A 27,826-nucleotide genomic window follows, 5' to 3' on the forward strand; every position below is an offset into this window, starting at 1 on the left:
TTGACTGATCTTATTGTACAGTACTTTAGTAAACATTTGTTTTAAATGTGCTATAGAAATAAATAAAAAGTTGTATATGTCTGGCAAAATTCAAAATGTATGTCTGTTGCTCAAGTTTAGCATGATGAATGACTCACATTGGAACCCAAGGTAAAGGTTCAGTAAAGAACCTGCAGGGAGAAGAAACACTGGGATTGAGTGAAGGATTACAGAGCTGCAGTGGTTGTAAAAGTCAGTGTTACCCTTTAAAGGAATAGATGTTAGATAAAGGTTAGGGTTTAGGTTAAGGCTCTTGGCAAAAGGTCGAAATCCAAATGGACATTAAAATGCAAAAATTGAAAGGTTTTCAATCAGATTTTTCTTAAAGGGATAGTTCACCCAAAAATGACAATTCTCTAATCAATTACTCACCCTCATGCCATCCTAGATGTGTTTGTCTTTCTTACTTCTGCAGAACACAAACAAAGATTTTTTTAAAAGAATATTTCAGCTCTGTAGGTCCATACAATGAAAGTGAATGGTGATCAGGCCTCTGAAGCTCCAAAAAGGAGATAAAGTCTGCTTAAAAGTAATATATAGGACTGTGGTTTAATCTCTGTCTTCAGAAGTGATCCAGTTGGTTTTGGGTGAGAACAGACCAAAATGTAACTCCTTTTTTACTGTACATCTTGCCATTGCAGTCTCTACCCCCGATAATGGAAAAGGAGTTATATTTTGGTCTGTTCTCACCCAAAACCAACTGGATCGCTTCAGAAGACATTGATTAAACCACTGGAGTCTGATGGATTATGTTTATGCTGACTTTATCTCCTTTTTAGCCTGATTACTATTCATTTGCATTGTATGGACCTACAGAGCTGAGATATTCTTCTAAACATTTTCATTTGTGTTCTGCAAAAGACATCTGTGATGGCATGAGGGTGAGTAAATGATGAGAGAATTTTCATTTTGGGGTGAACTAAACCCTTTAAAGCCAGAACATCACCTTAGTTATGGCTGTAAGATCATCATCATGCAGAAACTCCCCACCCTCTTCAGATGCCCCTTGCTGAAGGCCAGGTGTAATTGAGTTTAGATAACAACTTGCACACAATTTGCCCAATAGCACATATTCCACCCCCCGTGTGCAGCTCTCAGACTTCAGTGTTATATGGACTGTTTGTACTCTATTATTGAATTCCTGGAGTGTTTTCATCATGTCAGCTCACACAGGAAGTATGGAACACCATTGCCATTTCATTTTGTGTCACTACATCAGATCTCAAAAAGACTTTCTGATGTCAGTGAGAGAAAGAGGAGAGAGAATGTATGACAAACTCTATTGTAGTATTTGGTTCCCCCTGTTGCCTTGTGAGATTAGTTGCAGTCAAGCTTTCATTCAAGCTTTCATTGTCCTAATGTGACACACTCCAAAGAGTCTAGGTGTGGGTCTTTTGTGCTTGGCCATGTTAAACAGATTTACTAAACAACAAAATCAACAATCAATTCTCTTTATTTAAATGCCCCTTTTACCCCAGTGGATACTTTGTAATACCTAACAGTCTTTAACCAGACAGACAGGGGCCAGTCTTAAACTGTAACAGTGCTGCTCATGCAGCCTTAAAGTTATGGCAGAGATAATAAGGGCAGTTTATTTCACAACAATGAGAATTATCCACATTAAACTTTTCTCTTGTTGGCTCATCTGCTCTGCATGGCTATACACATAAAGCTTGAAGTCCTTCCACTCTACTTTGATAAACTCCCACTCTTGCATCATCATCTGATCTGCATGGAAAGCTCTTTTAAGGGCAACTGTTTACTTCAGAATGCCAGCGCTTGAAGGTATGTTAAGCTAATAGTGTTTCCTCTAGACTGACCTTCCTTTTAATGCTTGACCATCCTCTTATCGAAGCTGCTTGTGCACATCGTTTCAAAGCCAGATGGAACGAATTGCATTTTAATTGCAGCAATGAGATTCAGGGACTATTCTGATGTATAGAGCTTTTTTTTTATTTTTTTATCTCCTCTCAGTGTGGTGAGATGAAATAGCCTATTTTTTTCCCCCTCTGACCTATTTAATACCAGTCACCCTCTGTTGGAGCAATCACACATGCCCTGGCACAGACACTGGCAGAAGCCATAGACTAGACAGACTGTGAGGCTGGATGGCACCAGGCTGACACACACAATCCCCAGAGTCACTCTCTGGATCACAAGCAAGTAGATGCCCAGCGGCAGTGAACCAAAGTAGAAAAAGCCTAACAGCCACACTAAGATCCGGGGCACGTGATTACAGAACTTGGACAGTGCGTCTTGGTCCACCGCAACACTGTTGGATGCCATGGAGACAGTGTCCAAACTGTGGTTACCGTAGTAATCAGAACTGGCATTTTGGCTGGGTGAGCGCTGCTGGTCCCGTTGCACCTCCATGATGGTGATGACCAGACAGTTGGAGGAGTCATGTGAGGGGCTTTCATTGGAGGACAGGCTTTTGGGTGTCAGCACCACCTCTTTACTGTGGTCGGAGCTCCAGGACTTGTCCCGCACTGCCAGACGGGACATGATGTTTGAGTCATCGGGCAGTCCGGCCACTTCGTATTCGCTGACCTGTGTCTCGTGACGGCAGAAAGGGCAGCTGATGCAGCTGCAGCCATCCCCCATGTCCAGGATCTTATTGAGGCATCTGGCGCACACACGGTGCAGACAGTCCAGAATCTTGGGCTTGCGGTTGTGTGCATTGTAGCGCTGGTAGCAGATTTTGCACTCCAACTCATCGCTGGTGGTGCTGTTGAGGCTGGTGTTAGCATTTGCACTGACATTAGCAGAGCTCTCCTCCAGTACAGCCTGAGCACAGCTCATTGTGACCTCATGCTCTAGGAAACAGGAACAGAATATTTCAGTGCATGAGTTTTGCACAAAAAAGGACAACATGTACCAATAAATTAGTAACTCATTAGTTTTTCAAAAAATCCATATTCTCAATTTTAAAAATGGAAAAAAATAAAGAGTTATTAATAGATCTTAGTCAAAGCAGCACCATATTTAATTTTTGATGGGAAAGAAAATAGCTGTGAGGAATAGAAGTGCAGTCTGTATAATGGGTTGCTCTGTTGTTTAAATGGATCGTTTTCACATTTCCAGGTTTGGAACATAGAAGTAAACTTGTTGGGTAAACTTCTATAGTGATTAAAAAAACAAAAACGACTTTCCACTTTAAAAGAGAGAGAGAGGGGGAGAGTGAGAGAGAGAGAGAGAAAGAGAGATGGATTACAGCAGTCAAATATGACAAATTTACTTTCACTCCCTCAGTAGCTCTATTTGAAGCCCCATCACAGCAGTAACATCATTTCCATCCACTTTTCACACTGTTTTCTTATCAACAAAGTGAAAATGCATAAAAAAATGTTTGCGAAATTTGCCGTCTTCTGCTTGTTTACATTCAAATGACCTTTTATAGATAAAAATGGTGTGCATGATGATGTCATGCTTAAAAAAAACACTTTGTCACATAAGTTTTGGTTTATCGCAAAATAAATCTGCTCTTCAGCTATTTCCATACCAAAATGTGTGTATATCGCTAATTGTGTACCTTTCGCCTCCCAGATGTCCCTAATTTTTCCCCCTGAAGTCTTTGTAAAATGGGAAGAGAATTGAGACAATTCATTGAAATTAGCCAGCTTACTGTCATTTTAATTTCACAAATAAATGCAATCAGAAGAGGAGGAATTGCAATCAAAAGGGAACAGTTGCCCTTCTGACAGGACTGTAATATTGGTCCTGATGTTGCGCCTTTCGCAGGTTGTCACCGATTCCGACCCGAAAGCGAATTGTCATGGCCCTGTTCAAGCTGGCAACCTGCACCAAGTAGTGTGGGAAACATCGGTCTTAGTATAAGGATCATCCATCGATGTGTATATGCTGTATGCACAGCTACTTAAGAAAAATTTATGCGGTGTAATATCAGGGTTTACATATATAATACATTCCTGATAATCAATAGGCTATTTTGAACAATCATCTGATCTAAAGCATCGCCATCACAACTGCATTATGTCCCGCATATTTGTCCAGCAACTTTTAACAACCAACTGAACTTGATTGTCATCTAAAATTAATTTTAGCATCATAATGCAATTGACATTTTCTGAAGAAGCTCAGCAAATGCGATCCAAGGTAAAGAGGGTTAAATTTAAAATATTTAAAAGTTTTAAATTGTTCAAAAGCTAGTTTTCTGCGTGCTGAGTGACTCCAGCCAGGTCTCCTAAGCAACCAAATTGGCCCGTTTGCTAGGGAGGGTAGAGTCACATGGGGTAACCTCCTCGTGGAGAGTAGCATGAGCCTCCACATGCTGTGAGTCTCTGCGGTGTAATGCACAGCGAGCCATGTGATATGATGTGCAGATTGACAGTCTCAGAAGTGGAGGCAACTGAGACTTGTCCTCCACCACCCGGATTGAGTTGAGTAACTGCTCCACCACGAGGACCTACTAAGTAGTGGGAATTGGGCATTCCAAATTGAGGAGAAAAAGGGGATAAAAATAAAATAAAAATAAAAAGCTGGTTTTCTGAATGTGAACTCAGCATTGGACAAATAGTTCTGATAGTTTATAGTCTTAAAAAAAGTGTAGAACATTCTGAGAATGTCATTCAGCCACTTTTTTCATCTACAAAACAGGGTAAGACTAATTTAAGCTTGTGTAAAGAAAATGCAATTATATAGGCCTCGATATAATTTTTTCATTTGGTAATTTATTTAATTTAATACAGGGAATTTTGCCAGCATTTTTTCAAAAGTAAGCTAAACAATAATTTTATAGAATTGGGCTATATGTTAGTGTTCTATACTGAAGCTTTTCTCCTTGTATTGTGTATTTATTTTTAATTTAAAATATCTTTGTGCACAGAAATGATGTTTTTTGTGTTGTGGGCTAATTCCTTGACTGCCGTCTATTATTTTGAATGGTGTGGAAAAGCAACTTTAATAAATAAATGGATGAATACCACGATTAAATTATCGCAAAGAGTGGCCATACACTTGCTCTCCATGCACTTGTTGATGACAGGTGGGTGACACGAGATATTTGTGTTGGCACACCTGGAAGTGTCATGACGCAGATGTGTTTGCAGCATCGGATCTGTGCATGCCGTTAAGACCAATCCATAACAGTGCGAGTAATGCTTCACGTACAATAAACTGGCTTTCAAGGATGTATACCTTGTTGTCATGATTAACACAGGCTAACGATTGGGGTAAATTCTGTCATGTGACACTAGATATTTGTGTTAATGCCAATTTGTCTGTGTGTGTGTGTGTGAGTGTATGTGAGAGTTTCCAAACCAGTTTTTCTCAACATTTGATGTATCGACATAGAGTTTATGTGCTAGAGTAATACAGAAAATATTATGTCAACACTAGTGAAGTGCGCAGTGCTCAGTGTGGAATAGATGCTCAGGGCCTCGTCACGCTGCTGGCTTTTTTAAATACGCGGCACTCCCATTGCACACAATTGAAAAAATACATTGGCCTCAGGAAAAAAATGCTTTGGTGGACACACGGCCTTAGGATGCTGCCATATAAGACGGCTGCCTAGGCAGGAGATAGCAAGGCAGCTCACTAAGTTTTGGAACCGACCCATTCTGTTGGCCTGTTTAAATATTTCGCCAATGTAAGTCTAGGGGATTTTTCAGATTTTAAATCTGCTGTGCAAATACCTTAAGTCCGATCAGTTTGAACATACATAGCACACCAAGTCAGAACAGCCTGAAGTGTAACAAGTTTGGTCAATGTAGCTTGAAAGCTCAAGGAGGAGTTAGTGTTAGAAATTTGTATCTTGTTTTAGGGATTTTGAAAAAAAAACCTAAACCAACTCAGTAGAATAACAGTATGTTGGCATTGTTAAGCCAACATAATTAAACTAGAGAAGCGGAAGCATTTTATCTGCATTATATTTCAAACTGACTTGAGCCTTAAAAATGGATGGTATTATGACAACCGTGAACAATGCTATGGGTTTTAACACACTGCTGTCTCTCTGTAGGTGAATTCATATAGGAAGAGGTCCTGCTAAGCGTAATCATGCATTAGTGCATTGGTAGTGTCTCTGTAGTATTCTAACACCTGTGCTGTTAAGTCTTCATGCAGAGTCTCCTACTGTGATGCATGGGTGTTTTCAATGTCTCTCTTAGTGTGCAACTCTCCAAAGGCCTAATTTGGCTTCCTTGTTAATTTCTGTTTGTGAAATTAATTACAAAAAGGAACTCAGAATCGATGTGGTGATTTTCATTAATTGTCTTGGGAGCCAACTGTTTTTGTCACCAGGCCATTATTATGCTGAAGAAAGAGACGCAATTGTTAGAGGAATCAAATAGCTGCCCTTTGGGCAAAGAGCATGCTGCTCCAGCATACACATCTTTCTCCATTATTAATGACAACAATGCCCGTGTATAATTGTATTTCTAAGGGCAGTTTTTTTTGGTTTGCTATATAGAAAAATATAGCCAGCAGTAGCTTTCAATAGAAGCACAATAAAGAGACAGGATTACAGGCTGTTTAGGGTTCTGCCTATATTATCAGAGCCACAGATTAACACTCATTATCTGTTATCAATCCTATGTCAGGAATGAATGTATTTGAGCTAATATATATTATATATATATATATATATATATATAAATGGATTGAATATATATTTCTTGAAAATGTGCTGAGAATGTCAGAGCTGTGGCGCAGTGGGCTGTGCAGATGCTCAGGACAGATGTTCACTCACAGGGACCTTGGTTTGATTCTGACCTGGGCCATGTCCTGATCCCACACCTCCTCTCTCAACCCTCCTTTCCTGTCTACACTCAGCTGTCCTATAAATATAAAGACAAAAATCCCCAAAATGAAATAAAAAATATGTGCTGAGAATGGCAAGAGTTAAACAGAGCTAAATGCTTCAATGAAAGGGATAGTTCATCCAACAATGAAATTCTGTTATCATTTACTCACCCACATGTTGTTCCAAACCAATATGCCTTTCTTTCATCTGTGGAACTCAAAAGATGTTAGGCAAAAGGACAGTCTCAGTAACCATTCACTTTCAGTCTATGGAATTTATATATTTTTTCTGTTTTATTTTTCTGAAATCGGTGTTTTAAAGTTTAATTACAGTTTATCATAAAAATAAATAAAATAAAAAACTGTCTGGAATTTGTAGAATTTTAACAAAATGAAAACATAGCAATTTGTTTTTAAAATAAAATTGCATTATGTTTATCAAATGAAGCATATACAATCCAAAACACAACACTGGAGTTATTTTTACTTATTTGGTCAAATGTAGAGCAGAGCATCATAGTATTAACAAAAGCACTGATGAAAAATTATATTCTGTACAACAGCACTCTTCCTTGTGATATATTGCTTAAATATAATGTACTTATTATTTATTCATAATTATTATTACCACCACTACATTAAATATTTCATTTTACAGAAGTAATATATATTTCTGTCGCATTTTTTTATTTATTTTGTTTAAAAAATAAATTTAAAAAAAGCTTTTATTTTGGTGGAAAACCGAATTAAGAACTTTCAGTTTGTATGTTTTTGATGCCAGCTTCCAGATAATCAGTGGTTTAACGTGGCTTAATATGGCTTAATGTGCTTATTAAACTGCAAAAGGCTGCAATTTAATCATACAAATACAGTGGTGTGAAAAAGTGTTTGCCCCCTTCCTGATTTCTTATTTTTTTGCATGTTTGTCACACTTAAATGTTTCAGATCATCAAACAAGTTTAAATATTAGTCAAAGATAACACAAGTAAACACAAAATGCAGTTTTTAAATGAAGGTTGTTATTATTAAGGGAAAACAAAATCCAAACCTACATGGCCCTGTGTGAAAAAGTGATTGCCCCCTAAACGTAATAACTGGTTGGGCCACCCTTAGCAGCAACAACTGCAATCAAGCGTTTGCGATAACTTGCAATGAGTCTTTTACAGCGCTGTGGAGGAATTTTGGCCCACTCATCTTTGCAGAATTGTTGTAATTCAGCCACATTGGAGGGTTTTCGAGCATGAACTGCCTTTTTAAGGTCATGCCACAGCATCTCAATAGGATTCAGGTCAGGACTTTGACTAGGCCACTCCAAAGTCTTCATTTTGTTTTTCTTCAGCCATTCAGAGGTGGACTTGCTGGTGTGTTTTGGATCATTGTCCTGCTGCAGAACCCAAGTTCGATTCAGCTTGAGGTCACGAACAGATGGCCGGATATTCTCCTTCAGGATTTTTTGGTAGACAGCAGAATTCATGGTTCCATTTATCACAGCAAGTCTTCCAGGTCCTGAAGCAGCAAAACAGCCCCAGACCATCACACTACCACCACCATATTTTACTGTTGGTATGATGTTCTTTTTCTGAAATGCGGTGTTACTTTTACACCAGATGTAATGGGACACACACCTTCCAAAAAGTTCAACTTTTGTCTCGTTAGTCCACAGAGTATTTTCCCAAAAGTCTTGGGGATCAAGATGTTTTCTGGCAAAAATGAGATGAGCCTTAATGTTCTTTTTGCTCAGCAGTGGTTTTCGTCTTGGAACTCTGCCATGCAGGCCATTTTTGCCCAGTCTCTTTCTTATGGTGGAGTCATGAACACTGACCTTAACTGAGGCAAGTGAGGCCTGCAGTTCATTGGATGTTGTTGTGGGGTCTTTTGTGACCTCTTGGATGAGTCGTCGCTGCGCTCTTGGGGTAATTTTGGTCGGCCGGACACTCCTGGGAAGGTTCACCACTGTTCCATGTTTTCGCCATTTGTGGATAATGCCTCTCACTGTGGTTCTCTGGAGTCCCAAAGCTTTAGAAATGGCTTTATAACCTTTTCCAGACTGATAGATCTCAATTACTTTCTTTCTCATTTGTTCCTGAATTTCTTTGGATCTCGGCATGATGTCTAGCTTTTGAAGATCTTTTGGTCTACTTCACTTTGTCAGGCAGGTCCTATTTAAGTGATTTCTTGATTGAGAACAGGTGTGGCAGTAATCAGGCCTGGGTGTGGCTAGAGAAATTGAACTCAGGTGTGATAAACCACAGTTAAGTTATGTTTTAACAGGTGGGGCAAACACTTTTTCACACAGGGCCATGTAGGTTTGGTTTTGTTTTCCCTTAATAATAACAACCTTCATTTAAAAACTGCATTTTGTGTTTACTTGTGTTATCTTTGACTAATATTTAAACTTGTTTGATGATCTGAAACATTTAAGTGTGACAAACATGTAAAAAAATAAGAAATCAGGAAGGGGGCAAACACTTTTTCACACCACTGTATATATTTTGCATGTGCTGTGTGCTTCAAGGTTAATAAGGGCTCTGCTCTGTTTTGTTTGTTACACACACAGTGCTCTTGATGCTCATGATGAGGTTTTCTTCCAAATTTGAGCGGACGGCTTCACACAATTTATTTGAAGCGTGCAGCACATGCAGACTGTATATACTGTATATTTAATTAAATATCAGCCTTTTGGTTTAATAATCACAATCACATATCACAATATTAGTCTGATTAATTGTGCATTCAAAAAAACATTTAATCAGGGCCTGGGTAGATCAGTGGTAAAAGACGCTGGCTACCACCCCTGGAGTTCGCTAGTTTGAATCCCAGGGTGTGCTGAGTGACTCCAGCCAGGTCTCCTAAGCAACCAAATTGGCCCTGTTGCTAGGGAGGGTAGAGTCACATGGGGTAACCTCCTCGTTGTCGCTATAATGTGGTTTGTTCTCGGTGGGGCACGTGGTGAGTTGAGCGCGGATGCCGCGGTGGATGGCATGAAGCCTCCACACGCGCTATGTCTCCGTGGCAACGCGCTCAACAAGCCATGTGATAAGATGCGTGGGTTGATGGTGTCAAATGCAGAGGCAACTTAAAAAGCACACTGGGAATTGGGCATTTCAAATTGGGTGAAAAAGGGGAAAAATCAAAAAAAAAAAAAAAATTTCCCAAATATGTCAAATTCCGTGACATTACGCATTTTATAGTTAATTCTGTTTTTTTTTACTGGATTCTGCGATTCCATCTGTGTTTTCCACATCGCTGAAATCATAGGGCCCTAGTGAATGGTGACTGAGGCTAAGATTCTGCCTAACATCTCCTGTTAGAACCTGGTTTTCCACAGAAGAAATAAAATCATATGGGTTTGGAACAACATGAGGGTGAGTAAATTTTCATTTTGTGGTGAACTATCCCTTTAAGTAAAAGTAAAATAGATTGTTGCAGTCATGGTAATGTTCTGCTGTGTTGGTAAATCCAATATATATTGAAGTATAAAAGGCTTTCTTTTCCTCTCTCTGTCTCTCTCCTGCCTTTCCATTTTCTTTGCAGTAATGTCATAAGCCCTTCCAACATGCTTTTTCAGAGGATTATTGTGCTCTGTGTTCTCTGTCTTTGGGCTGATAGGTCATCTTATTTTACATTTAAAATCCAATATAAAAAGCTAATTTGTAGCTCAAATGGACAAAACCTACTTTATCTTTGTAATTGTATCTCACAAAAAGAATTGAAAATGGTACTTAATGAATGTCATGGACTGTAAATTATAAATTTTTCATTGGCCATTTTATATTATTCAAGACAGTAATATGTTGACATTTACTTGGCTCAGTAATGTTCCTGGAAAAATCTGTTAATAGCTGTTCTGACAGATGTGCTAGCAGATGATAATTACTGTGTATGTTTCTAGAGTCAAGTAATCTTTAATGAGAACATTTGGAGCGTTCCACACTAAAGCTCAATCAAATTTAGACACAATGCTTTTAGTGTTGGAATACTCACTCAACACATATTTACTCTTATTTTTTTTTTCTTATAACAACATGTCAAACATCTGAAAGCACACAGGCTTACAGTATATTTCATTTATCTCTGCGCTGGATACAGGTAAATGCAACTCCATGCAAAGTGAGCAAAGCAGAAGCAGACAACTTTTAGAGAAATGGATTAGCATATTTTACAAGGCTGTAGAGAGGAACTGTGTGGAACACGTACTATAAAGCTGTCAGCAGACATCAGTCTATTTTCCAACATATGATGCAAGACATAGGCTGCTCCTTAAAATGAAAGTTGTTGGCACTGGTCATTTAATAAATGCTGCAAATGTAGGTATGTCTCATGGTGTTTTGAGTGACACCTCATTGCGATAATCCCCCTACAATCCAGAATTCCTTGACATTCCTTATATATTTTAAGGTTGATGACTTTAAGGTTCATATTTTCTCCCGAATATTAATGGCAAGTAAGTTCAGTTAGGAAACTCAACATGGTATGAGTCGAACAAGGTGCACCTCGTCCTACGCATCCAATCAGATGCATTTCCCTTGTGTCAATATCACCTCATGCAATACAACGGGAAATGGCTACAGCAGTGCAGTATGTGTAGCGTTATCTCTCCACCTCCCCAGCATGTCTAGATCTGCTTTATGGGGGCTTATCTTGATGATGGTACAGTAGCAGCAGCATGTCTCTTCTGTCTCAGCAGCATCATGTTTTCGTGCCAACAGCAGCAGCATATTGACTCATGTCAAGCAGCAACAGCATGCATAAAGCAGATCTAGTCCACCAAGACTTAGCTAACTTCACAATTATAATCAATAAAATCTTTAATCTATCTCTGAGAGTTGTCCTAACTGAAATAAAATTATGGACAAAACTGATGTGATTCTAGTTTCAGGTTGACTGTTCTCTTATACTGACAGTGAAATCTATTTAGTGAACAGAAAAATATTTCTAAACACTCCAGACTGGAGAGTTCACAAATACTGTCAATTAAATGGTCTATTTTTACAGCAGAGTCCCCCTGGATATTAAAGCTTGTCTTGTGAAGCAAACACAGGCACTGCTGTTTTTCTGCACACACAGGTGCGTATTAGCTTGAGCCATTCAAACGATGACTGAGTGACATCAAACAGGCACACAACAACTAAGAGATAGCTGTTTTCTAAATTCATGGATTTTTTGAGAGCTCACTGTAGACTGTTTACAGCTTCTTCAGAGGTTTTTTTAAAAAAAAGAGCACTTCTGTGACTCACACACATTGCACATTGCTTAGCCCTCATTTTGACCCGCTGTTTCAAAATGGAATCAGAAAGATCTGCAACACCACAGAAGGGTTAAACACTTAGCCTTTGCAGTTATCAATGTTAGGCTCCATCTTCTGGAGTTGTAGCTGAGGAGGATGATTTTATAGAGCCTATGTGTATGTATGTGATCAGCTGAGTAAAGCAAAGCTCCTTATTGCAAAGATTTCAATAGGAGTTGAGTCCTTTATGTCACATACACAGTTTGTTAAGTTTCTTTCTAGTGCAATCACTTTGGCTTCTTAAATTTAGTTGTCTCATTTATCTCACCCTCATGAGACATGAGAATCTACAGTCAGTTAAATTACTTAGACCACCTTGAATAGGTAAGCCACAACGGAGATAGAGACAGAAAAGAGCATGAGTTCTTATCTTTTTTTAACGATAAGAAAATGCTATTTAAAGCTGTGTTCAATCATTTATAGATGATAATTATTAATATCTTATGAATAGCAAGTTACAATGGGAAGCTCACTGAGTGCAGGCACATGCAGCTGTGTTAATATTTCAGTACTCAGGGCTGTTTTAACATTCTGCACTGCCAAGCCTGTTTTCCAAAGCCAGACTCACAAATGATCATACTCTTGATTCAAGCTGCGTTTCTAAGATTAAAGTAGCAGCAACTAAGCCACTGAATTTCTGGAGCATGGCACTGAGAGGGCTAAACCAAAGTGGGTAGGGATTTTTCTACTCTGAAACCCTATACATCCTTTTTCTCACTGATTTGTGTCCCATATTGTCAAGTGCATATTGTGATAAACACAAAGACTGAGCTCATCTTCTCACAACCGTGACATTCAATATGATAATTTTCATTAATAATCTTATACTGCATTCTTGTTTACTGAATGTGATCATTTACCTCATTAGGTTGTACAGTAAATCTTATGTACAGGAAGTAATGTCTTTGTATTTTTAATACTTGCACTTTAAGGATAAGGATTAAGAGCACAGAAAATGACTTCATCAATCAAAATCAAGTCTTCTACTAAAAAAACAAAGATGAAAAACAAATGTAAGATGAAAAATACAATTGCTGAAGCAACCATGTCATTTTGTGGTGCTTCTATGACACTTTTGTCACATGTGTTGACTCGCATTCTCTTCTGGCACCGTCATTCACGTTCCAAGTGCAATGTGCTATCGATTAAACTACCACGTAATATGATCACGCGCAAAAAGCTGAACCCATTTCACTACAAAATCTGAAAAGTATTTCAGTACCCTGTAGAATGAAAGGATGGAAACAATGTTAGGCAAGACTCAAGACTCTTGGGAGCCTGAAACACCTCTGATCTTTGAAAAAAGGCCAATGGGAATTGGCGAGTGATATGCAAATACCCAAACATATGGGTATAAAAGGAGCTGGAATGCAACCACTCATTAAGATTTTCTCTTCGGAGCCGAACGGTCGATGCTCACTGAGATTAATTCCCATGGCTTTCATTCACCTCTGCTGGATCTGACGGCGCATTTCAGCGGCTTCTCCCCCTCTGCACTGGTGCATTGCAGAGAACGCCCCTGGGCGCTTTGGCAGAAATAAAAGAGTATAGTCTAAAAAGAGTATATTTCTCTAAAAGAGCGGCACACACAGAATGTCTTTTTAAAGATGCCCTTCTGTTTGTGTGTTATTCCTGGTTGCAGTCGTTATCTCTCGCCTTCTAACGGCCACGATCGCTGTCTTTCATGTCTGGACGCTACCCACGCGGAGACATCGTTCGTGGATGGGTCATGTCCTCATTGCGAGAACATGACCACAGCAACGTTGTGGTCACGGCTTGCCTTCGTAAGAAAGCAAGCCACCCCAGCGGCTCCCCGCCTTGGTCCTTCTACCTACGGGTATGAGGCCAGCGCGGCTAGCACTGGGGGCGATTTGGGGACCTCAATGGGACCACCTCCACCGGGTATCCCCCCACGGACCTCGCATTCCCCAGCACACTCGTTTGCCCCGATCGGGCTTCTGGATGAATCCGCCGGGCGAGTTCGACCTCTCGTTCGGAGCCCGCGAAGGTGATGAGCTCTCGAGCGCAGCATCGCAGAGCAGGCTCGTCCAGTCGGACGCGGAAGGTTTGTAGGTTTACGTCGTCACTGACGGACAGGGCCTACAGTGCTGCTGGACAAGCCGCCTCTGCCCTGCACACCATGGCTCTCCTGCAAGTCCACCAAGCCAGGGCGCTAAAAGAACTGCACGAGGGTAGTTCCGCCCCGGGATTGATGCAGGAACTGCGCTCGGCGACCGACCTCGCCCTTCGGGTGACGAAGTTAACAGCGTGGTCTCTCGGGTGGGCGATGTCCACCTTGGTGGTCCAGGAGCGCCACCTTTGGCTCAACCTGGTCGAGATGAGAGAGGCTGACAAGGCACAGTTACTTGACACACCATTTCCCAGGTTGGCCTGTTCGGCGACACCATCGATGACTTTGCCCAGCAGTTCTCGGTGGTGAACCAGCAGACAGAAGCTATCCAACACATCCTGCCCCGGTGCGGCTCAAGATCCTGCACCCCGTCTGCTCGTCAGACGCCACCCGTCTCACGGCCAGCCGCCATGAACCCGAGAAAGGCTTCAAAGCGCCCCTGAGACGAGCGACCCAGGGGCGAGGAAACCCACTGCTCTGGAGCTGGTAAGCAGACCACTCCATCCCCCGGTGGAGGGCCGGGAGGAGAATCTTTTATTACCTTTTCATTTAATTTAGCCGCATGCCCAAGTGGCTGCGGTACCCAAAAGTTGAGCAAAAGAACAGTTTCCTTGTTCCCTGGGTCACATACCTGGTGTGCACGGCCATCATCATGACCATCATCCATTATTCCATTTTGGCAGATTTTGCGCTCCAGTGGTAGCCCTCCCGCCCCTGCGCGCCCAGCTGTGGCACAAATCCGCCCCCGATGTGATGGTCTCCACGGGTCACGAGGACAAACCTCTTCCTCCCCCATCCCAGGCTGTTCCGGGGGTGGTCAAAAGGAGCCAGGTAAGTGCTTCGATGTCCCTGAACTCAGCACGGCCACGGCACGACATGGCACTTCAGGCTCCGCCCCGCCGTGAGGCCCCACCCGCCAGTACGTCCGATGAGATTGTCCCCATGGTCCCCCTCGCCCGGAGCTTGGATGCGTGGCTCGCGCTTTCCAACCCGTCGCGATGGCTGATCCGGACCGTCCGACTTGGCTACGCGATTCAGTTCGCCAGGCGTCCACCCAGGTTCAGCGTCATCCACTTCACCTCGGTGAAGGGCGAGAACACCGCTACCTTGCACGTAGAAATTGCTACCCTCCTACGGAAGGGTGCGATAGAGCCTGTCCCTCCGGCCGAGATGAAGAAGGGGTTTTACAGCCCCTACTTCATTGTACTGGAGAAAGGCGATGGGTTGCGGCCAATCTTGGACCTGCGAGTACTGAACCGGTCTTTACACAGACTCCCGTTCAAGATGCTGACACAAAAACGCACTCTAGCAAGCGTCCGGCATCAAGATTGTTTCACGGCGGTAGACCTGAAGGACACGTACTTCCACGTCTTAATTCTACCTCGACACAGACCCTTCCTGCGGTTTGCGTTTGAGGGCCGGGCGTATCAGTACAAGGTCCTCCCTTTCGGCCTGTCCTTGTCCCCTTGCATCTTCACGAAGGTCACAAAGGCAGCCCTTGCCCTGTTAAGGGAAGTGGGAATTCGCATCCTCAACTATCTCGGTGACTGGCTAATCCTAGCTTACTCTCGGGATGTGTTGTGTGCGCACAGGGACCTGGTGCTCTCGCACCTCAGCCAACTAGGGCTTCAGGTCAACTGGGAAAAGAGACTCCACCCTCAGGTGGTCCAGCTGATTTGGAGTCGATTCAGGCAGGCACAGGTAGACCTGTTCGCTTCCCGAGAATCCTCCCACTGCCCGCTCTGGTACGCCCTGACCGAGGCACCCCTCGGTATAGACACGCTGGCACACAGCTGGCCCCCTGGACTACGCAAATACGCATTTCCCCCAGTAAGCCTACTTGCACAGACCCTGTGCAAGGTCAGGGAGGACGAGGAGCAGGTCTTCCTAGTAGCACCCTACTGGCCCAAGATGGGCATAGCACCACGGGACACATCGCGTGGCCATCACGCCGGTCTGTCTCCGCCTCTTCAGCCCTTGGACCGACCTCACATTTCTACGGGCAGGCGTTCCCCTAGAGCAGGTCTCCAGGTGCGTCGTGGTTACGACAGACGCCTCTAAAACGGGCTGGGGTGCTGTATGCAATGGGCACACAGCCGCTGGCTCCTGGACAGGCCCGCGGTTACGTTGGCCATCAACTGCCTCGAGTTGTTGGCAATCCTGCTCACCCTGCGGAGGTTTCAGCCGTTGATACAGGGCAAGCATGTGTTAGTTCGGACAGACAATACGGCAACGGTGGCATACATCAACCGTCAAAGCGGTTTACATTCCCATTGTATGTCACAACTCGCCCGCTGTCTCCTCCTTTGGAGTCAGCAGCACCTCAAGTCGCTGCAAGCCACTCACATCCCAGGTGACCTCAACACTGCAGCAGACACACTGTCACGACAGGTTACCCTCAGGGGAGAGTGGAGACTCCACCCTCAGGTGGTCCAGCTGATTTGGAGTCGATTCGGGCAGGCACAGGTAGACCTGTTCGCTTCCCGAGAATCCTCCCACTGCCCGTTCTGGTACACCCTGACTGAGGCACTCCTCGGTATAGACATGCTGGCACACAGCTGGCCCCCTGGCAAATACGCATTTCCCCCAGTGAGCCTACTTGCACAGACCCTGTGCAAGGTCAGGGAGGACGAGGAGCAGGTCATCCTAGTAGCACCCTACTGGCCCACCCAGACATGGTTCTCGGACCTCACGCTCCTCACAACAGCCCCCCTGGCGAATTCCCCTGAGGAAGGACCTTCTTTTTCAGGGATGGGGCACCATCTGGCACCCGCAACCAGACCTCTGGAATCTCCTTGTCTGGCCCCTGGACGGGACGGTAGACACGATCACTCAGGCTAGGGCTCCCTCTACTAGGCGCCTGTATGCCTTAAAGTGGCGTCTGTTCACTAAGTGGTGTTCTTCTCGACACGAAGACCCCCAGAGATGCGCAGTCGGATCGGTGCTTTCCTTCCTGCAGGAGAGGTTGGAGGGGCAGCTGTCCCCCTCCATCTTGAAGGTGTATGTAGCCGCTATAGCGGTACACCACGACACAGTGGATGTTAAGTCCTTAGGGAAGCACGACCTGATCATCAGGTTCCTGAGAGGCACCAGGAGGTTGAATCCCTCCAGACTGCACCTCATTCCCAAATGGACCTCTCTGTAGTTCTTCAGGGTCACGGGGAGCCCCCTTTGAGCCCCTGGAGTCAGCTGAGCTGAAGGCACTCTCTTTAAAGACTGCCCTCCTGACTGTGCTCACTTCCATCAAGAGGGTAGGAGACCTGCAAGCATTCTCTGTCAGCGAAATGTGCCTGGAGTTTGGTCCGGGCTACTCTCACGTGATCCCGAGACCCTGACTGGGCTATGTGCCCAAGGTTCCCACGACCCCATTTAGGGATCAGGTGGTGAACCTGCAAGCGCTGCCCCAGGGGGAGGCAGACCCAGCCCTGATGTTGCTGTGTCCAGGTCACCATGTTTGTAGAAACTCCTCCCTGTTGGGTAGGACCTACCATGGAACTTCTCTACATGACATACTTCCGACAAGGCTCGACAAGACCATGTGACGTATTTCCACTTAAAATACCCCCCCCCGGGCGGGGTGTGGTCTCCTTGGTGTCTTCCCCTTGGGAGTGACCCCCCCTCCCCCGATGTAGACACTGGTGGCCCCAGTCGGTTAACAAATTTCACTCTTTTTTGGGGAGAGAAAAAGAGGATAAGAGGCCATGACTGCACTAGCCTGTCCCTATTTTTTGGGCAGTCGACTTGTCCCCAAAGGGCTGTTCGACGCTCATAACAGCGTGTGGGCTGGTTACGTGTCGGCCTGGTGCGCTGGCTACAAGGCACACAGTGGTTTGCCCGAACACAGTTCAGCTAGTTGTGGCATTTTGTATAGGGACCCCTAGTGTTACTACATCGACGTTGAGTGAGTGACAGATTGGGAATGTCCTGGTTACTTTCGTAACCTCCGTTCCCTTATGGAGGGAACGAGACGTTGTGTCCCTCCTGCCACAACGCAGGACTACCCACTGAAATGGCTGAGACCTTGTCTCGGCTCCTTAGCACAAAACCTGAATGAGTGGTTTCATACCAGCTCCTTTTTTCAAAGATCAGAGGTGTTTCGGGCTCCCAAGAGTGACCCCTAGTGTCACTACATCGACACAACATCTCGTTCCCTCCATCAGGGAACGGAGGTTACGAAAGTAACCAGGACATTTTTGTTATTGTTTTTTTTTTTCCGGCCCTGTCTAATCTACTCTGCCAGATAAAATAATTGGATTTGCACAGTATGTCTAGCCATTGATTAGAACCATGTCATTATTTAAGAGTGAAATGTCTTTGCCACCACTGTGAAAGAATCTTCATATGCAGGCATGTAAACATTTGTTTCTGCTCATCAGCTACTGGGAAAAGGTTAAATCTTTTTTTGTGTGACTGATGCTGTGAATGCTGTTTGAATTGGATAAATATGTCCACACTATGTGTTTTTAAGTGTGTGTAAGACTAGGAAGTCAGATTGGCCATTGTTATATTGCCGTACTTGTTTAGTTTAGTGTGTACACTTTTGTAGTTGCATACACTCATAAAAACAAAAATATAAGGTCAGTGTATATAAATATATAAAATATTTTTCATTTTGTATTATAAATGTGTAAAGTGATCTTGCTTTTTCCTAAATTATTGTTGATAGAGGGGAATCTTCTTGCAGGTTCTGTTGCATTAACACTGTGAGCTTTATTTTCATGACCATGCTAGGCGCAGTGCTACATGCAATGTCCGTGTGCTGCGTCTTATCCAGTTTTTGTGAAAGCACTAATTCTAAGCCAATTTTTGTGTCAGCACAAACTACAAGTGGCCGTGGGTGGGAGTATTTGCACTATGTGTTGGTGTATGCACGCAAACGGTGGGTGTATTGTATGTTAATGAAGTGGCACAATGCTCAATTTGCTATTTTCCAGAGAAACTGGTCAATGCACTAAGACATCTGAGAAACATGTCTATTCTCAGCACAAAGTCTACACTCAGTTCCTGTATTGGCATTTTGGGGATTCCACCAGCAGATGATATCAAAGAGCTATCGATAAATTTTAATACTAGCAATGAGTTGTGTGTCAGTAGATCAATATTATTATTAATAATAATACAAATGTTTATTTTGTATAGCGACTTTCCAAAGCTCATGGATGCTGTATAGAAAGTAAACATTAGAGAAACATATAACAAATATTCATTACGAAGCATGTATCAAGTATCCCGTAACACCGTCAAGACTGTAGGGGAGACACTGGCGAGCAGGATGAGGGCAAACAGTTCCAGAAAGGCAGATAGAGTGAACACAAACATTGCTGTTCAGAGCAGCACAGCGGACAGTACAGGCACAGAATAGGGGATTCCTCGAAGCAGGAGGAAACACAAACATCCTTGGTAGTATTTCACCGCTAAAAACCGTAGCATTGGAACACTGGCAGACAAAACTGGAGAGAGTTCACAGGAAGGACATAGTTATTAGCGACATATGGGCATTTTTCCATAATTTTGTATTTGAATATTTGAGCTCATAAAAAAACTAATACTAAATTATTAATTTATTTAGTTGATTAATGAGAAAGAGATATGGTGAAATTATTATTTTTTAATTGTTAAGGTTATGTCACCATTTGAAAACAAGCTTATAATTTTATCCAAAACAAGCTTATATTATATTCTGTGATTTTTGTTGAAAACATTTAAATAAGCAATGTTTGTAAACAAAAAATGTATAGAACAAAAGCATTTAAGCTTATCTAACAGAAGAAAAAGAAACCGATAATAAAGTAGACTACTGCAGTTAACGTACAGAACATATATAAACACTCGGTATATAATGGTTATCATGTTTATATTGTTTCACATGCCATGTTCTTGTTGAGAAAAACAAACATATTCTTGGGTGAAAGTCAGCTGTCTTTCTTCATTCGATTGGCCAATACTGACGGTTCTGTGTTTGAATTTGATATGATTTCTCATTGTTGTGGTGATATTATGATATATATGTATATATAACTGCGAGTTTTAGTTTGGGTTTTCGGGATTTAACATGCATTTCACTATATCTACGGCCAGCATAGCAACATTTTGTGAAATTCGGGTAGTATTTTTACTTTTCGAATAATTATTGCAGAACGAATACTCGAGTATTCGACTACTCGTGCACATCCCTAGTAGTTATTGCGCAAAATAATGTAAGACACATATGATCCATATTTCTATTATTCTAATGCATTGCATACACCCCATTTACACTACCAATTTTATATGAATAGGCTGTCTTCATTTATATCAATGTTGTTTGACAGGGAATGGAATATATAATATTATCCAGATGGTGCCATAAGCGGAGAAGAAACTCCGAATTAAACTGCACTTGACCCAGCCCATTAGCGCTTTGTGCATGCATTTTTGCCAACCCACTTACGCCTAGACTTAGTGCATGCCTGCATGAAAAATATAAAAACGTAATGTCTTGAAAACTTGCTTACCAGTCCGTCTTTCTGCCAAACCAAGTAGTTATACAGACATTATATCAGCCTGTCAGAGAACTTTGTTACCTAAGGGGCTAATAATATCAACTAAAGCTGAACATGACATCACAGAAACACACAAACAGGTAACCACAAGGGTTTGGTGTGTGTGTAATGGTTAAGTGTGGTGTTCAGGTGCTTTTGTTCAAGTATGCATTAAATTAATTTAAAGTATATCAAGCCTGAAGGTTTAGTGGGTTAAAGATTACTGACTAACTATTTTAGATTAGAACAGTATTAATTAGAGAAGTGAAACTCAATCTTGGTGAGATTATTAATTCTGGATTACCTTTCAATAATCCCTGTGTGCTACCATCTAATACGTAGATCTCAATAATCTCATACACTCCCATGTAGGTCTGAAAACCCTCAGCCTCCTTACTCAAACAGGGCAGAGTGAAGATGTTATAGATCACGTACATATTCAGCCTGTTTGTAAGTAACAAGTCCTTAAGGGATGTAGCTGCTGTGCTGCTGTGTTGTTTGTAGCAGATGTTACTCGCAAGTCCCAAAGTGAGGCCCTTGCCTTCAAAGATGCTTTTGTAACAAGGATTTGAGGAAAAAGCACTGTAGGTTTGGTTCCTAAATGAAAGCTGTGTGGGAGATGGGGAATAGATAGAGGAAAAGAGTGCTTAAAAAAACCTGCATATGTAATGCTGTAATCTTCTGAAAATGAGGGTCGTTTTCAGTTCACAGCAGACCTAAAATAAAGCAAACCTGAGAGAAGACAATGATAGAGCAGCACAAAACACTCATATATGCACACACATATGTTCTTTGGTTTTAAAAATAAATATGATATGAAAAACATATGATTCATACGTCTATTTATGCTGATGTTTACAGCACTTTATGGGTTCTAAAACAACAACAAAATCAGCTAGTTTAGTCTTAAACATAGTATGTTCCAAATCATCTTGAGAATCAGATTTACTCCATCTTTTTGGTTTGTAATCGATATGATTTATAAAATGCCAGCCTTGCCATTTTTTTGGGTCTGTTCTTCATCTGTTCTTCTTTCTTTCCATCCATCTTCATGCTTGTTTCACAATTCTCTATTATCACCTCATTGAAACAGACTCTATAAGATATTATTCACATCCATGAGATTTTAATCGAATCAAGACCTCCTCTCAAGACTATAAATAGAATGAAGATGCTGGCTCTGACATAAAAGATCTTGTGTACTTCTCAGACAGTCTTTGACCTTGGACTCACTGTCTTTTTTCCATCTCTCAATCCTTTGTACCTATTATAAATGCAGCCTATGCACAGTTTCACTATTATCCTTTCAACTCTCTTTTTAAAGTCCACCTTAATTTCTTCATACTTCAGAAAACTGACCTCATTCTGCCCACTTTTAATACACTGGGATACCTACAGTAATGGCTCTGAAATATATGCGGGGTCCTCTATAAACACCATGCGGCTTGATTTCTTCAATCACTTGTGCTGTTACAACCTCCTGCCGCACATCAAAATTCTTCACTTTAGGAATCTCATCATTGGTGACATATCTGCTGCTGATCTAAACATCTTGCAACAGATGATTTACTGCAGTGTCAGTAATTTACTTTCATTACAAGATTAATATCTACATCTCAAGTGCTATTTTAAATACCCTCACTCCTGACAGATTCAGCTTCTTCTGCCTAATATATAGTAGACATGTAAACTCCATGTAATGCTACAGGTTTGATGCGAAGTTGCTTTTTAGGGTTATTGGGCACATTGTCTGCTTGGATGCTTTAGGTTTCCACACACACACACACACACACACACACACACACACACGAGAGAGAGAGAGAGAGAGAGAGAGAGAGAGAGAGAGAGAGAGAGAGAGAGAGAGAGAGAGAGAGAGAGAGAGAGAGAGAGAGAGAGAGAGAGAGAGAGAGAGAGAGATACACTGGCGGCAAAAAGTTTGGAATAATGTACAGATTTTGATCTTATGGAAAGAAATTGGTACTTTTATTCATCAAAGTGGCATTCAACTGATCACAATGTATAGTCAGGACATTAATAATGTGAAAAATTACTATTACAATTAGAATGTGTTTTTTCAGAACATCTTAATCTACTTCAAAGAGTTCTCATCAAAAAATCCTCCACGTGCAACAATGACAGCTTTGCAGATCCTTGCCGTTCTAGCTGTCAGTTTGTCCAGATACTCAGGTGACATTTCACACCACGCTTCCTGTAGCCTTGTCGGGCACTTCTCACGCACCTTACAGTCTAGCTGATCCCAAAAAACTCAATGGGGTTAAGATCCATATCACTCTTTTTTAGCATGATTACTCAAGCATAAGGTGTTGGAGTGATGGCTGCTGGAAATGGGGCCTATCTAGATTTGATAAAAATGACTTTTTTCAAACAGTGATGGTGCTGTTTTTTACATCAGTAATGTCCTGACTATACTTTGTGATCAGTTGAATGCCACTTTGGTGAATTAAAGTACCAATTTCCATCCGAAACAGCAAAATCTGTACATTATTCCAAACTTTTGCCCACCAGTGTGTGTATGTATGTATGTATGTATATACAGGTGCTGGTCATATAATTAGAATATCATCAAAAAGTTGATTTATTTCACTAATTCCATTCAAAAAGTGAAACTTGTATATTACATTCATTCATTACACACAGACTGATATATTTCAAATGTTTATTTCTTTTAATTTTGATGATTATAACTGACAACTAAGGAAAATCCCAAATTCAGTATCTCAGAAAATTAGAATATTACTTAAGACCAAAACAAAGAAAGGATTTTTAGAAATCTTGGCCAACTGAAAAGTATGAACATGAAAAGTATGAGCATGTACAGCACTCAATACTTAGTTGGGGCTCCTTTTGCCTGAATTACTGCAGCAATGCGGCGTGGCATGGAGTCGATCAGTCTGTGGCACTGCTCAGGTGTTATGAGAGCCCAGGTTGCTCTGATAGTGGCCTTCAGCTCTTCTGCATTGTTGGGTCTGGCATATCGCATCTTCCTCTTCACAATACCCCATAGATTTTCTATGGGGTTAAGGTCAGGCGAGTTTGCTGGCCAATTAAGAACAGGGATACCATGGTCCTTAAACCAGATACTGGTTGCTTTGGCACTGTGTGCAGGTGCCAAGTCCTGTTGGAAAATGAAATCTGCATCTCCATAAAGTTGGTCAGCAGCAGGAAGCATGAAGTGCTCTAAAACTTCCTGGTATACGGCTGCGTTGACCTTGGACCTCAGAAAACACAGTGGACCAACACCAGCAGATGACATGGCACCCCAAACCATCACTGACTGGAAACTTTACACTGGACCTCAAGCAACGTGGATTGTGTGCCTCTCCTCTCTTCCTCCAGACTCTGGGACCCTGATTTCCAAAGGAAATGCAAAATTTACTTTCATCAGAGAACATAACTTTGGACCACTCAGCAGCAGTCCAGTCCTTTTTGTCTTTAGCCCAGGCGAGACGCTTCAGACGCTGTCTGTTGTTCAAGAGTGGCTTGACAAGGAATGCGACAGCTGAAACCCATGTCTTGCATACGTCTGTGCGTAGTGGTTCTCCCCCACATTTTGGAATGGGTTTTGTTTCACAATCCTCTCCAGGGTGCGGTTATCCCTATTGCTTGTACACTTTTTTCTACCACATCTTTTCCTTCCCTTCGCCTCTCTATTAATGTGCTTGGACACAGAGCTCTGTGAACAGCCAGCCTCTTTTGCAATGACCTTTTGTGTCTTGCCCTCCTTGTGCAACATGTCAATGGTCGTCTTTTGGACAACTGTCAAATCAGCAGTCTTCCCCATGATTGTGTAGCGTACAGAACTAGACTGAGAGAACATTTAAAGGCCTTTGCAGGTGTTTTGAGTTAATTAGCTGATTAGAGTGTGGCACCAGGTGTCTTCAATGTTGAAACTTTTCACAATATTCTAATTTTCTGAGATAATGAATTTGGGATTTTCCTTAGTTGTCAGTTATAATCATCAAAATTAAAAGAAATAAACATTTGAAATATATCAGTCTGTGTGTAATGAATGAATATAATATACAAGTTTCACTTTTTGAATGGAATTAGTGAAATAAATCAACTTTTTGATGATATTCTAATTATATGACCAGCACCTGTATATATATATATATATATATATATATATATATATATATATATATATATATATATATATATATATATACTGTATATATTAGTGCTGTCAGTCAATTAAATGTTTTTATAGTTAATCTTGATTAATCGTAGATTTTGAAAGTGCTGAAATTTTACTCTCTATATACTTTATTTCTTGTCAAAATGCATTCATTTCCTTTTTAGGAAAGAAAGCAAAACAATATGTAACAATATAATGCTTTATTAACATTTTCCAAACAAAGTCTTCCACAGTATAAAGATTGAAATGCACTAAAATAGCACCAATTCAATTAAAATTAAATGTTTCCCAAAGTCTATGTGGGAGGTTGACTGATTTAATTAACTAGTCCCCCCATAGGTTTCATATTCATTGCAAAGGGCATTAAATCTTTTAAACTCTCATCCTCCACAATATGAATCTGCCAGCAGACTGTGGCTATCCACTTTGTTACAGCAATCGTGAAGCCGCATTCAAGTGAAGGGGTCAATGTCAGCGTCAAGTGCCGTTTTGATCTCCATGTGAAAAGCGCTGCCGACAACATCTGATTCTGCATTTTCGTGATAGTTAAAACTTGACCTGCTTTTGTGGTAATTAAATTGCATCTTACAGAGGATGCAAAGTACTTACTTTCTGTCACAGGTCAAGTCTGAGCTTGTTTTGTACATACAAATAGCGTTAAGTGGTGCTTAGTGTAATGACTCCTGGCTGACACATCGCAAAGGTTCTACATTTGAGCTACATTTGTGAACAACATCTTACAGCTCAGCATCCTGGGTTTACATTCAGCTGAAAAACAGCAGTGAGACTGCAGTAAACATGAAAACTTTTCCAACATCAGGAGTCTCAAGGTAACCCCCCATGATTACAATGAAGCCATTTAAAGTAAAGTACACATGTGACATGTCCCTACTCCTCTCATCCATTCTGAAATCAGCTTTATCAACCCAACCAAGAATGTACATACCTATATGAAGAGATCTAGCCCATACCTTCCACAGCAGACTTGTCTTAAACACTAACTAGTCTTGATTCAAATACAATTGACAGGTCGAGCTTCCCAATAGATTCTATATAGGTTCCTTTAAGTGCATTGCTGGATTCTGCAAGAGTAAGGCCATGAGTATTCATTTTTAACAACACTAGTTTTGACAGATCATTAGGATGCCTCAGGAACACTTGCAAGGAAAGGTTTTGTGCAGACCAGCTCCATCATGGACAACAGACTGTGGCATGGCTCAAGAGCATTACAGCCACAAGTGCCATCACATGTTTGTTAATTTGTCAGGATTGTTTAATCAGATTAAATAAGTTTGACCTGAATAATACCAGTTAATTTAGAAGCACTTTTTTACAGAGCAGGTCACCGATCAACTGGCATAATGGGCAGTTAGTAAACTGGCATATTTATAAATGTTACTTCTGGTTCTCCTAATTTGTTTTGTGGTCCATCTGGTGGCAACTTAGATGTACTTTGACATGACTAAAACATTACTAATACTGCATCTCACTGTGGTCTTGGAATAAGAGAAAAAGAGAGAAGGCAAGAGAACCAAAGAGAGACAGAAATGGAGCAATTGAATGCTCACACACACATGCACAGAAATAGATGTTGACTGGGACTTTTTTTGTGTGGAGTGTTACTGATGGTTGTGTGAGGTATATGTTGGATCTATGTGCTCTTAAACTCACAGAGTACAGCCAAACCACTCACTCTCCACCCTGCACACACATCCCTCTTTTTCTCTCTAATTCCATGCATGCTTATTCTCTGTTCTAAACATAATGTATAAGAAAGCACAGTGATCTGTTTAAGAAATTAGCATTGTTTATCAGATCTCTAAATGCATGGGTATTTGTTTACATGCACATAGAAATTTCCATCACGGTTATTGTTAGATGTTCATTCATGCATTACCCCTGTGGGTTTTGATCTCAGAAGGAAATCGCATCTGTTCCTAAAATCAGTTACCAAGGAAAACAATTCCCCATGTCTTCTTGTCTGATGCTTAATTTTTCCCCCATTTTGCATGCAGTATTTATCCTTTTTTTGTCTTTATATCTCTGTTTTTCCGTGTTTTGTTTTTCTTTACATTTCTTTTTTTCCCCCATGCCTCAGTGTGTTATATCCTCACAAGTGTCATGCATTTATGATAGTAAGCATATCTTACTACTCACGTTTACCCCTGCAGCTGTAATTGTCTCATTGCCCTTTGCTATACCAAGATGAATTATATCAACAGGCTGCCTCTCCCTGGAAACCACAGGAGAATGTGTGTGTGTTTGTTTATCCAAAAAGCAGGAGTCACATCTGTTTGAGCAGCAGACAGGCCAACATCTGTTTCTCTCCCTAATGCAGCTGCCCTGTGTCTGCAGTTCAGCAAATCACTGCAATATCACAACACAACAAATCACACACTACTGGGTGTATTCAGATCGCTGCTTCATATTATGTGTATTTCAGCAGGATTGTTATTTAACCTGTTGATTTCTTGATTTTTTTGTGTATGTGTGCTGTTTCTGATCTTCAAGGCAATCAGTCATGGTTAAAATAGTCCTTCGTAAATTCTGTTGATCTCTAAGTATTAAACTCTAAAGTCACACCCTCTCTGCTGCTACCTTTCCCCGCTTTCGTCTCCTCTCCTCTCTTCACAGGTAGTAATAATTTCAGCACCTGTATGATTGTTCGTAGAACTGACTGATGAACAGTTTTCATGCATAGTTGAGGCTTCATCTAACCCAGACAGATCACATTAACATACATTTTGTACCCTGTTGATACACATTAGCTAGTCCTTACCGTGCTGTGCAGTCTCTGCCTCTGGCTCCTCCAGGGTTGTTTAAGTTATTTGGTTGTCCTTTGATTGTTTGTGTGAGCGATACTTCACTGTTCCACAGTGCTTTCCAGTGCAACTGTTTTCATATCTCTCTCACCGTTGCTCTAGGTG

The 27,826-nt window shown here is 41.5% G+C and overlaps 2 protein-coding genes across 5 annotated transcripts in view; both read right to left on the reverse strand.

The window, feature by feature from the left end:
• celf1 (cugbp, Elav-like family member 1) overlaps positions 1-27,826 on the reverse strand; it is a 178,506-nt gene that overhangs the window by 12,008 nt on the left and 138,672 nt on the right. The gene's annotated exons all lie outside the window — the stretch shown is intronic.
• LOC127452608 (E3 ubiquitin-protein ligase RNF182-like) lies at positions 933-27,826 on the reverse strand. Of its 4 annotated transcripts, XM_051718227.1 has the most exons (4): positions 27,679-27,826; positions 27,057-27,266; positions 6,749-6,836; positions 933-2,855 (listed from the first exon to the last, which is right to left on the reverse strand). In XM_051718227.1, the coding sequence occupies exon 4, from the start codon at positions 2,839-2,841 to the stop codon at positions 2,068-2,070; it is 774 nt and encodes a 257-aa protein (XP_051574187.1). In that variant the 5' UTR covers positions 2,842-2,855; positions 6,749-6,836; positions 27,057-27,266; positions 27,679-27,826; the 3' UTR covers positions 933-2,067. The 4 variants fall into 4 exon arrangements, with proteins under 4 accessions (XP_051574187.1, XP_051574204.1, XP_051574196.1 ...); XM_051718244.1 differs by lacking the exon at positions 27,057-27,266 and having other exon boundaries at positions 6,772-6,836; XM_051718236.1 differs by lacking the exon at positions 27,057-27,266.

The sequence above is a fragment of the Myxocyprinus asiaticus genome, chromosome 2, assembly GCF_019703515.2.
Source record: "Myxocyprinus asiaticus isolate MX2 ecotype Aquarium Trade chromosome 2, UBuf_Myxa_2, whole genome shotgun sequence".
NCBI lineage: Eukaryota > Metazoa > Chordata > Actinopteri > Cypriniformes > Catostomidae > Myxocyprinus > Myxocyprinus asiaticus.

Coding starts and splice junctions, on each gene's coding strand:
- LOC127452608 (XM_051718219.1), bottom strand. CDS start 2,841: ATGAGCTGTGCTCAGGCTGTACTGGAGGAGAGCTCTGCTAATGTCAGT.